At 40.6% G+C, this 11864-nt stretch overlaps 2 protein-coding genes across 2 annotated transcripts; both read right to left on the bottom strand.

Moving 5' to 3' along the window:
* On the bottom strand, positions 1-1436 carry LOC107615936. The gene is made up of 2 exons (XM_016317947.1): positions 869-1436; positions 1-782 (listed from the first exon to the last, which is right to left on the bottom strand). The coding sequence occupies exons 1-2, from the start codon at positions 1434-1436 to the stop codon at positions 1-3; spliced, it is 1350 nt and encodes a 449-aa protein (XP_016173433.1).
* LOC107615934 lies at positions 10252-11623 on the bottom strand. Its single transcript, XM_016317946.1, has 2 exons — positions 11502-11623; positions 10252-10549 (listed from the first exon to the last, which is right to left on the bottom strand). The coding sequence occupies exons 1-2, from the start codon at positions 11621-11623 to the stop codon at positions 10252-10254; spliced, it is 420 nt and encodes a 139-aa protein (XP_016173432.1).

Below are 11864 nucleotides of genomic sequence, written 5' to 3'. Positions count from 1 at the left end.
CTAGTTCTGATGACTGCCCCCTAGGTCGTTGAGGGTCTTCCTCCCCAGGATGATGTTGTAGGCGGTGGAGTCTCGTAGGATCACGAACTCGGCCATCACTGTTCTTCTCTTCTGACCTTGTCCCACAGAGGTTGGCAAGGAGATTATCCCGTCCGGCTTGATGAAGTGGTCGCCGAGCCCTACGACGCCGTGCTGGTGAGTCTGTAGGTCGGTGTCTCTTAGACCTAAAGCGTCGAACACATTGCGGAACATGATGTTCGAGTCTGCCCCCGTGTCTACAAGGATCCGCTTGACGAGACCGGTTCCTACTATGGCCGTTATGACCATGGGAGGGCTTTCCCCGACCTCGTCAAACCATTGGTCCTCCGGGCCGAATGAGATGGATGGGAGTTTCTTGGTGCTTCGCGCAGGGGATGAGGAAACCGCGAGGACCTTGGCGTCCTTCTTACGTGCCGATTTCGACTTGGGCACCGCGTTTCTTGCGGTTACCACGTTTACTATGGTGAGGCCGTGGTCGTTCTCTTCCGGCTCCTGACGCCGCTTTGCTGCCCGTGTTCCATCCTCGCTCTCGTGGTCGCGGTTCCGCCTCCTCGGCTCCCTAATGAGGTGGGAGAACTCGGCTAGCTTTCCATCTCTAATTGCCTGCTCCAGCGCGTCCTTCAAGTCAAAACAGTCCTGAGTCTTGTGCCCATAGCCCTTGTGGTAGTCACAGTAGAGGCTCCGGTTCCCCCTGTTCGCTCCTTCAGTGGTCGGGGTTTCGACAAGATCCCCTTCTCGGCTATCTGTTGATAAACTTCCATGATTGGTGCGGTGAGGGGAGTGTAATTAGTGAACTTCCCGACCCGAGGGAAAGGCCTGGGATTCTTACTCGGACCGCCGTCTCTGGCGTGTTCCTTCTGCCATTCTCCGCTTCTGTGGTGCCGGTTTTGACTGTAGGAGGGTTGCCGTTTATTGGCAGCCACGACCTGGCTGACTTCTTTGTCATTGATGTATTCTCTGGCCACGCATTGGATCTCCTGCATTGTCCATATCGGCTTCGTCGTGAGGTGCTTTCTGAAGTCCTCGTTTAGGAGACCGTTCGTCAGGCATAGGCTGGCAACTGAGTCAGTCAGTCCATCGATCTCCAGGAACTCGTCGTTGAAACGATCCAGATATTTTCTTGTCGATTCTCCAGACCTCTGCGTTACTCTAAGCAGGTTGATTGGATGCTTTGCCTTGGCTATCCTGGTCGTGAATTGGGCTAAGAAGGCGTGGCTTATATCCGAGAACTTGGCCACTGAGCCCTGCGGGAGGCTATTAAACCACCGTATCGCAGGTCCCGCGAGGGTGACTGGGAAAGTGCGGCACCTTACCTCGTCCCCTACTCCCTCCAGGTTCATCTTGGCCTCGAAGGCCGTGAGGTGCTCCTGTGGGTCTTGGGTTCCGTCGTACCTCATGTTCGTTGGCTTGTCAAAGTGCTTTGGCAGCCGGACTTTGAGGATGGAACGATGAAATGGGGTCGTACCTACTATGACTGGTCCGCGTGTTCGCCGCGTTCTCCCTTCGCCGTCTTCCCGTCGACCATCTTCCCGGTCGTGATTTGCGGTGGCGTGATCTGTGGTGCGCCGCCTCCTGTGCCTGACATATATGAGTGGGTCGTGGTGCCTCCTTGTGCGTCCTTCCTCCCTGGGGCTCTCAGATTTGGACCTTGGGCTACCCGTGCGTCGGGAGTGGCTTCTTGGGGGAGAACGGGAGTCGACGCTCTAGGTCCTGCATTCTGTGACGTAGTTCCTGCATTATCCTGTCGCTGTTGTTGCCAGTTCCCCGAAAGGGGCGTCTTTCTAGGGATCGTGTGGTTCGTCGTGGGGGGGATCTTGTGCGCTCCTCCGAGGACACCATGATGGGTTCCCCTCTTTGCCCAACTTCTTGCCCTGCTCCTCCAGGGCCTTGTACTACTTCCATTCAGGCGATTCCCATTGACGGCGCCAATGTTCGGTAGGTCGGGTATCGGACGGTTCGGGTTGGTATCCTGATTGATGGAGGGGATCTCGCCTGATCATGAGTTGCCGGGTTGGGGTAGACTACGTCCCGAGCACTTCGTGTGAGAAAGGGGGGTGTCACCTGCAAAGACACTCTGACGCTCAAGTCAGTAAAGTGTGCAGGCGAATAAGGGTTGATTGATATGTGACGTACCTTGGGAGAAGGGCAGGTCCTTTCCCATATATACCGTGTCAAAGGTGGGCCCTGTAGGGACAGGCCCACCTTCTTCGAGGCCTCCCTTGCACAGCTGTAGCGAAGCTGTCAGAGACGCGTGTCAGGGACGCATATCCGGGTCGGCATCTGAGCGTCTCACATCCGACCGTTCGGGTCGGGTGGTGCCCGGGTCAGGCCGGCCCATAAATGATTTGGGCCAGGCCGTAACACATTCATATTAACCATATCACTAGTTAGTAGTTATAGACTTAAAGTTATGCATTCAAAATTAAATAATTATTCTGTTGCTTGGTTTGGAGCAAAGTATAATTAGCTCCTAAGCTTAATAAAGCATTACAAATATATTAGAAGCTATATAATATATCTACAAACATATTAATTAAGTATGATGTTCAAGCTTTGGGAATGGCATAAATTTTTACTAGTGTAGTAATATGNAGGATCCTTTTTTATACTTTTAAATTTGAACATCAAAACAAATTTTATAATTTTGTTACTGATGTATTTGTGATATTGATTATGTATGAGACAATTTGTTTTTGTCTTATATCGAATGTAATAAAAATAGAGTAGAAAAGAGAAGATAATATAGTCATGTATTTTGGTTCAACTACTTTATGTAATGTGGTTAATGGATCTGCTTGAACTTGAGAAAGGAGGGTTGAATCAAGTTGGCTCAAAATTATTTCAAGCTCTGTTTTCAGGAAAGCTAATTTTGCAGGAGATTTTTTTGTTTTGTCTCATACTCAGAACAGAAACAGAGAATGGAAGAAGAGAAAGAGGCCAGCATGTATCCTGGTTCGGATTCTAAGTGCCATGAATTCTATATCCAGTCTCCACCACAACTATGGTGGAATTTTCACTATAATCAACTGATTACAATCACCAATATTATTGAATTACACCCTAATTCAACTAGTATCTAACACTAAGCTTTCTTCACCAAAGCTCAGCTTTCCAAGTGTTGTCCCAACTTGGAAGGAGAACCTAAACAGATTCAAATCTCACCGAGTGCTATCCCAATTTTGCAAGGAGAACTAGTCCTAATTCAACAACTCAATTACACAGAATTACAATGGTTCTTTCTTGCATCATTCTTGCCTTTTCTTTCATGACTTTTTCAACTCACATATTCAGCCTTTTCTCAAAACAAAAAATGACACAAGATAGCCATAACAAATAAAATAAAAGATGAAGTACTAGTAGAAGAAAAAGAATTCAGCTCAAGTGTGTAGAGATGATGCTCTGAATATTTCGCTCTCTTTTTCTTGTCTTCAAATGTTGAAGTGATGCTCCTTATATTATCAGCTTGCTCTCCAATTTGCCTCTTCCATTTCCTTGTCCTAGTTACCCGTTGGAGCTGTCTCTGAGGGCATGTAGTCTTTGCTCATCCTGCTCCACTATCCCTGCTGGTTGAGGAACCATTCCACCATCTCTGCTGTCCTTGGATTTGCTTTCATCCTTGGCATGCATTTCTTTTTTCCTTTGCTCCATTACCTCTGCTATCCGAGGAGCTACTCTGCTGCTTCTGCTCTTGTGCAAGTTTGTGTTTTGCTCTCCCACATTCTGAATTGTGCTTTGCTGATGTCCTTGGAGTAGTGGAGTTGTCCTTGTGTCTTGTTGCTTTGTTAGAGCCACAGCTGTCATTGTTGTTGACAGATGTCCTTGTTGTTTTTTCTTCTTTTTGTTCCCACTATTCTATTTGGTGCTCTCTCTCTTGGCTCATGTAGTTACCCATTCAAATACAAAGGGCTGATGCACTATGGCCTTAAGTGTTAGAGCTGTAGCATGTTAAGTTGCTGAAGCAATGCTAACTTGGACTGAAGCAACATACAAATGGGTCTGCATCATTAAAACACACATTAAACCGACTTTGGGCTTTCACCCAAATAATGTTTGTCATCATATATTAGCCCAAAATCAATCTAAGCTCAACAATCTTCCCCTTGATGACAAACATGATAAAAGAGGATAATTAAATTTAAAAAATTAATTTAAATGAGTTGAGAGCACTTTCCTTTTATGACAATCTAAAATGTGTGGTGCTCCCCCTTAATGTTAGCATTTCTCCCCCTTCATCATGGCTTACATCTCCAAGTGGATAAAACTCAAAACAGCCAAGAGAAATTATCCAAGCAATATATCACAGTAACACAAAACACATAGCTAAGAGCAATATATCACAGTGATAATGATACAGAGCAAAGAGCAATTAACATAGAGCATAATCAAAGTGACAGCAACACATATATTAAGCATCATTGTCCGTAACCCAAGCTAATGCTAACATGTTAGCTTTTCTTTTCTTCTCTTTTTCTCCCCCTTTTGTCATCAAGGAGGGAGAACACCCTGCAAAAGAGATGAAATATTCTAGGCATCAGAGTTGGAATCATTGGAGGCTTCATCATCATCATCCTCATTGTCAGTGGTTGAAAGGCCAACCTCGATGTCCTCTATAAAATCTCTCAGAATCTGAATCCTCCCTTTGGTTTTCTTGAGCGTATTCTCTTCCATGACTTCATTCTTCTTGCGCTCAGCTCCATAATTGATGAGGAGGTCGGTGAGATTGACAAACTCTTGAAGCACATTTTTCATTATACCTGTCAGAACTCTGATTTTAGAGGAATTAGATGTGGAAATCAGTGGATCATCATCATGGGATGGAACTTTTGTGCCTTCATCAGTGTTACGATGCCTGAGTGCTATTCTCTTTATGCAGGTGTGACGAGCATAGGATGAAGGAGGCTCTTCATCTTCTTCATGGAGGGGTCTCTTACCTCGGGAAGAACTGGGTTTAAATGAACTGGATTGCGAAACATTTGGAGGAGTGGAGGTAGGGCGAGGAGCTACTCCAGGACGACGAGCGGTAGTCTTAGTACAAGCCATTTCAGGAGCGGTATTTTGAGGAGAGGTGGGAAGAGAGTTATTGGGAGATGGAAAAGGAGATGAATGAGAATGTAGTGATATAGGAGATGAAAGTTGAGAATGGGAAGAGTATGCACCACTATGAGAGCTTTTGCGGACTGCTCTTTTCTTGCGAGCCATACTTATAAGACACAGGTTTGTTTCAGAGAGTGAAGAGTGGAGTGAAGGAGGACTGGAGGAGTTGAGTGTGAAGGGGGTACATGTAGTGGAGCATTAATATAGGCCTTGGGTATTGTAAAGATTTCTTCTTGAAAAAGAAAAAATAAAAGCTTTGAAAACTTTTGATTTTGATTTGAAAGTGAATGAAAAGCAATTTGAAAGAAGGCCCAATTTAAAATAAAAAGCAAATGCTGCATTTTGGGACCAAAAACAGATTTTTGATATCCAAGTCCATAAAGGGCCCAAGGTAGCTTTAACATGTGTACCCCTCATGATAATGAACAAGCAAACACACCAAGTCCAGTATGTCTAACGAGCCATCAACAAGTCCAGGTAGCTCTACAATGAGTTAATGAAGCCTACTCATCATCTGCCCAGAAAAATTTCATCTCGATCTATGAGACAAAATGCTTAAACCAGAACATCAGAAAAATTTAAGAAAACTTATTCTAATAGTTGTCCTCTCCCTAGATTGAGAAGAGGGAAAATCTGGTAAGTTAGCAGGTAAATGAATCAAGAATGCCCAGAGCAGTTCGTAACTTGCAGAACCTCTCTTCTATCAATAGTTTAGTAAAAATATCAGCTAGTTGATCTTCAGATTTAACAAACTGAATATCTAAATTTCCATTTTGTACATGTTCTCTTATAGAATGAAATCTAACTTCTATGTGCTTTGTTCTTGAGTACAAAACAGGGTTTTTGAAATATTTATAGCACTCATATTATCACAAAATAATGGAATATTAGATACTTTCAGTTTATAATCAGCTAACTGAGTTTTCAACCATAGTAATTGAGAGCAATAAGAGGAGGCTGCAATATACTCAGCATCGGCAGTGGATAGTGCCACTGTTGCTTGCTTCTTGCTTGACCATACATTGAGTGATTTGCCAAGGAAGCAACACATGCCATTTGTGCTTCTTCTATCAATTCTGTTCCCAACAAAATCTGCATCACAATAACCCACTAATTGAAAGGAATCAGTTTTGGGATACCATAAACCATAATTAGTGGTACCAAGCACATATCGGATGATCCTCTTGACAGCTGAGAGATGAGATTCCTTAGGTTTTGATTGGAATCTTGAGCACCCACTAACACTTTGTATGATATCAGGCCTTGAGGAGGTTAGATACATCAAAGAATCAATCATCCCTCTATAATGTGTCTCATCAACATCTCTAGCATGTTCATCTTTGTTAAGCTTGATATTTGGATGCATGGGGTTCCCATTGACTTGGCACATTCCAGCCCAAATTTCTTGACAAATTCCTTTGCATATTTTTCCTGATGCACAAAAATGCCTTCTACAGTTTGCTTGATTTACAAGCCTAGGAAGAAAGTTAATTCTCCCATCATACACATATCAAATTCACTTGTCATTAGCTTAGCAAAATCTGCACACAAAGCCTCATCAGCTAAACCAAAAATGATATCATCAACATAGACTTACACAAGAATAAAATGATCATTGTAATTCTTAATAAATAGAGTAGTGTCAATGGCTCCTCTTTGAAAATTATTTTTCAATAAAAATGAGCTCAGCCTTGCTTACCAAGCTCTAGGAGCTTGTCTTAAACCATATAAGATTTTAGCTAGTTTGAAAACATAGTTAGGAAAAGTTTTGTTTTCAAATCCAGGAGATTGAGCCACATAGACCTCTCTATCTATTATACCATTGAGGAATGCACACTTTACGTCCATTTGGAATAGCTTGAAGGCGCAATGAGAAGCATATGTTAGGAGTAGTCTGATAGCTTCCATTTCAGCTACAAGTACAAAGGATTCATCGAAATCAATCCCTTCCTCTTGATCATAGCCTTGAGCAACCAATCTTGCTTTATTTCGGACAATGGTTCCATCTTCACCCAACTTGTTTCTAAAAATCCATTTCGTGCTAGTGACCTTCTTTCCATTTGAGTGAGGCACTAAGGTCCAGACTTGATTCTTCTCAAACTGCTACAGTTCCTCTTCCATGACTAATTCCCAAGATGGATCAGCAAGTGCTTCTTGGATATTTTGAGGTTCAATCTTTGAAATAAGAGTTATGTTGTTGGATTCGACTCTTTTCAAAGATGATCTTGTAGCTATCCCTTTGGAAGGATTACCTATTATGAATTCTTCAGGATAAGTTCTCATAAATTTCCATTCCCTAGGCCTTCTGGTTAGAGTTGAGGATTCAGGTTCCTCTTGATCCATAATTGCCTCTGCATCAGGATTTTCTGCTAAAACAGGAGATGATTCCAAATTGTCTCCTGCAGAATTAAGATTTTCGCTACTAGTAGGTGCAGTTTCTTGAGAGCTCAAATTTTGAGGAGCTAACTCAGTGATCTTGGGCAATCAACTTCAAAACCTAGACTATCATCAATACAAACACTAGGAACAAAGTTAGACTCGCAGAATGTGAGATGCATGGTTTTCTCAACAGTTTTGGAGTTCTTGTTATATACTCTATAAGCTTTACTATTAGTGGAATAACCAAGAAAAATGCCTTCATGTGTTTTAGGATCAAATTTTTTCAAATTTTCTTTGATATTCAGTATAAAACACTTGCAGCCAAACACACGAAAGTAATTAAGATTGGGTGGATGCCCTTTTCCAAAGTTCATATGGAGTTTTCTTCAAAAATTTTCTTATGGGGGTTTGATTTAAAATATAACAAGCTGTATTCACAGCTTCAGCCCATAAGAATTTGGGAACCTCATATTCACACAACATAGCTCTAGCCATTTCTTGTAAACTTCTATTTCTTCTTTCCACAACACCATTTTGTTGTGGTATTCTAGGACATGAGAAGTTTTGTGATATGCCTAGTTCATCACAAAAAGATTCAAAGTGTTGATTTTTAAATGCTTTTCCATGATCACTTCTAATTGAAATAATTTTTAAACTCTTTTCATTTTGAATCTTCTTGCTGAATTTTTCGAAAACAGAAAATGCTTCATGTTTATGAGCTAGAAAGAACACCCAACCAAACCTAGTGTAGTCATCCACAATAACTATTCCATAACTTTTTCCTCTAAGACTTTGAGTCCAGTTGGTCCGAACAGATCAAGATGCAATAGCTCCAATGGTTTCTTCGTTTAGACATCTTCCTTGGGTTTAAAAGAGGTTTTTGTTTGTTTACCCATTTGACAAGCATCACAAGTGATGTCTTTGTCAAATTTAATGTTAGGAAGACCTTTTATTAAGCCCCTTTTAACAAGCTTAGAGATTTGAAACATGCTAGCATGTCCTAATCTCTTATGCCACATCCATTTTTCAGATTCCATTGAAGAGAAACAAGTCACATTTTGAACTTTAAGATCATCTAGTGTGAAACCATAAATATTGTCACTTCTTTTTGTAACAAATAAAACAGCCCCTGTTTTCTCATTTATGACCTTAGAATCTAGTTTCCTAAAGGTTACAGCATATCCAAGGTCACACAATTGACTTATGCTCAATAGATTATGCTTTAACCTATCTACCAAAAAGACACTATCAATGCAAGTAGAAAAATCTTTGCCAACCTTACTAATGACAATTATTTTACCTTTATCAATATCTCCAAAAGTGACAAATCCTCCATCATACTTGTTGAGTTTGATAAAGAAAGTATCCTTTTCGGTCATATGTCTTGAACATCCACTAACAAGATACCACATGTTCCAATTTCTTCTTGGATGTAAGGCAAACCTGCATGTTCTTCAACTAACCTTAGGTATCCAAATCTATTTGGATCCTCTTATGTGAAATATTCTTGGTTTCCCAAGAGCATTATAATCATGAACAACATTATATAATTTACTATCATTACCAAAAGACCTTAGAAAGATGAAGCATTATTCAGGATCATGACCTTTTCTATTGCACTTATAGCAATGGTTCTTGCTCACTGATTTTTTAGGTTTATTGAAAATTTTTTGTTTGAAATTCTTGGAAGATGAGGCTTCAGATTTTTTAACATTTTGTTTGAAAACAGCCTTACTTTTCTCTTTAAATCCAAGTCCAGATTTTTCACCACCAAATCTTTGACAAGCAAGTAATTTGTCAATATTTCGGAAACCTTGAACAAATTTTGCTAAGTCTTCATTCAGGTTTTTAATTTGTTCATTCAGCCTTTTATTTTCAGCAAGCAAACCAGTGGAGGCAGTGACCGTATGCTTAAGTTTAAATTTGTTTAATTAAGCTTTTAAAGCATTATTTTTTTCTTTTAAAGAAATTTCATCACAAGCTTCGGTTGCCTTAACTTTTTTCAATAGAAAATCATTTTCAGCTTTCAATGCTTCATTATCTTTCTTGCATTTAATATATTTATCTAAGAGTTTTTTAGAATTCATAGTAATGTCTTTGATAATGTAGTGCAATTCATCAGTAGATAGGTCAGAGAGATCTACCTCATCTTTAACATCGTGATCAGCCATCAAGTATAGTTGAGCCTCTTAATCTGAGTCTTCAGAACTGGTGTCATTCTCCAAGTCTTCCCATGTTGCCATCATCACTTTCTTTTTGTCCTTCTTTGATTTTTTGCCTTTCTTTAACTAGGACAATTTGACTCGAAGTAATCCGGTTCCTTGCAGTGGTGACAAGTGAACTTAGCTTGATCCTTCTTGAAGTCTTTGGATGAAGAACTTCCTTTTTCTATGTTTTTTAATCTTAGTAATCTCCTCATTTTTCTTGCAAGGAGCACCATTTCTTCATCTGAAAAACTGTCATTAGATTCCTCTTCTTTGGCTGTCATTCTTGATTTTAATGCTACACTTTTCTTTTTGTCATCTTTATCTTGAGACATGTGAGTAGTTTTATAAGCAGCTTTCCTCTTAGCTCATTATAGATGATTTTGATCAAATTATTCCTTTCAGAGATGGCTATGCTTTTTACTTCCCACTTATTAGTAAGACTCCTCAAGATCTTCCTTACCAAGGTTTCTTCGAAATAACTCTTCCCCATGGCATCCAGATTGTTGATGATTATTGAGAATCTTTCAAACATTTAATCGATACTCTCTTCCTCCTTCATATTGAACATTTCATACTCCTTCATCAGCATATCAATTATGGTCTCCTTCACTTGTATAGTGCCTTCATGGGTGATTCTAAGCTTGTCCCATATTTCTTTAGCCGTCTTGCACCTTGGCACTTTTCTGTATTCTTCAAAACTGATTGCACAGTGCATTAGGTTGATTGCCTTTGTGTTAAGTTCAACCTTCTTCTTTTCTTCCTCTGTCCACTCATTGTCTTCTTTTGCCACAACCTCTCCATTAGTGTTTTGCTTGGTTGGAACGTCTAGTCTGTTGAGAATAATCTTCCAAATCTTATAGTCAATTGACTGCACAAAGATTCTCATTCTCTCTTTCCAGTAGGAATAGTTGCTGCCATTGAAGTAGGGAGATCTGTTATTTGACTACCCTTCAGTGAGCATATATGCCCTAATGATGTTAGGACCCATATTGTTGGCCATGGATCTTTACTCCAAGCTGTGAAGCTTGACTCCTTGAGACCTTGCTCCTGATACCAATTGATGGATCTACTTGAACTTGAAAAGGGGGGTTGAGTCAAGTTGGCTCAAATTAACATTTCAAGCTCTGTTTTCACGGAAGCTAATTTTGCAGGAGATTTTTTTGTTTTGTCTCATACTCAAAACAGAAACAGAGAAGGGAAGAAGAGAAAGAGGCTAGCATGTATCTTGGTTTGGATTCTAAGTGCCATGAATCCTATATCCAGTCTCCACCACAACCATGGTGGAATTTCCACTATAATCAACTGATTACAATCACCAATACTATTGAATTACACCCTAATTTAACTAGTATCTAACACTAAGTTTTCTTCACCAAAGCTCAGCTTCCCAAGTGCTATCCCAACTTGGAAGGGAAACCTAAACAGATTCAAATCTCACCAAGTGCTATCCCAACTTGGTAAGGAAAACTAGTCCTAGTTCAACAACTCAATTCCACAGAATTACAGTGGCTTCTTCATGCATCATTCTTTCCTTTTCTCTCATGACTTTTTCAACTCACATATTCAGCCTTTTCTCAAAACAAAAGATGACACAAGATAGCCATAACAAATAAAATCTGAAATGAAGCACTAGTAGAAGAAAAAAAAATTCAGCTCAAGAGTGTAGAGATGATGCTCTGAATTTTTTGCTCTCTTTTTCTTTTCTTCAAATGTTGAAGTGATGCTCCTTATATTATTAGCTTGCTCTCCAATTTGCCTCTTCCATTTCTTTGTCCTAACTACCCGTTGGAGCTGTCTCTGAGAGCATGCAGTCCTTGTTCATCCTGCTCCACTATCTCTGCTGGTTGAGGAACCATTCCACCATCTCTGCTGTCCTTGGATTTGCTTTCATCATTGGCATGCATTTCTTTTTCCCTCTACTCTATTACCTCTGCTATCCGAGGAGCTTCTCTGCTGCTTTTGCTCTTGTGTAAGTTTGTGTTTTGCTCTCCCACATTCTGAATTGTGCTTTGCTGATGTTCTTGGAGTAGTGGAGTTGTCCTTGTGTCTTGTTACTTTGTTAGAGCCACAGCTATCCTTGTTGTTGACAGATGTCCTTGTTGCTTTTTCTTCTTTTTGTTCCCACTATTCTATTCGGTGCTCTCT

The sequence above is a fragment of the Arachis ipaensis genome, chromosome B09, assembly GCF_000816755.2.
Source record: "Arachis ipaensis cultivar K30076 chromosome B09, Araip1.1, whole genome shotgun sequence".
Lineage (NCBI taxonomy): Eukaryota > Viridiplantae > Streptophyta > Magnoliopsida > Fabales > Fabaceae > Arachis > Arachis ipaensis.
The sequence above is the reverse complement of the archived record's forward strand: the minus strand, read 5'-3'. Positions and strand labels throughout refer to the sequence as shown.

Excerpts from the sequence above, each read along its gene's own strand:
- LOC107615936 (XM_016317947.1), bottom strand. The coding sequence starts at position 1,436 with ATGAGGTACGACGGAACCCAAGACCCACAGGAGCACCTCACGGCCTTC. Across the intron at positions 783-868 it reads CGCCAGAGACGGCGGTCCGA|ATAGCCGAGAAGGGGATCTT; the intron begins GTAAGAATCCCA and ends GTTTATCAACAG.
- LOC107615934 (XM_016317946.1), bottom strand. The coding sequence starts at position 11,623 with ATGCATGCCAATGATGAAAGCAAATCCAAGGACAGCAGAGATGGTGGA. Across the intron at positions 10,550-11,501 it reads CTCAGAGACAGCTCCAACGG|ACTAGACGTTCCAACCAAGC; the intron begins GTAGTTAGGACA and ends TATTCTCAACAG.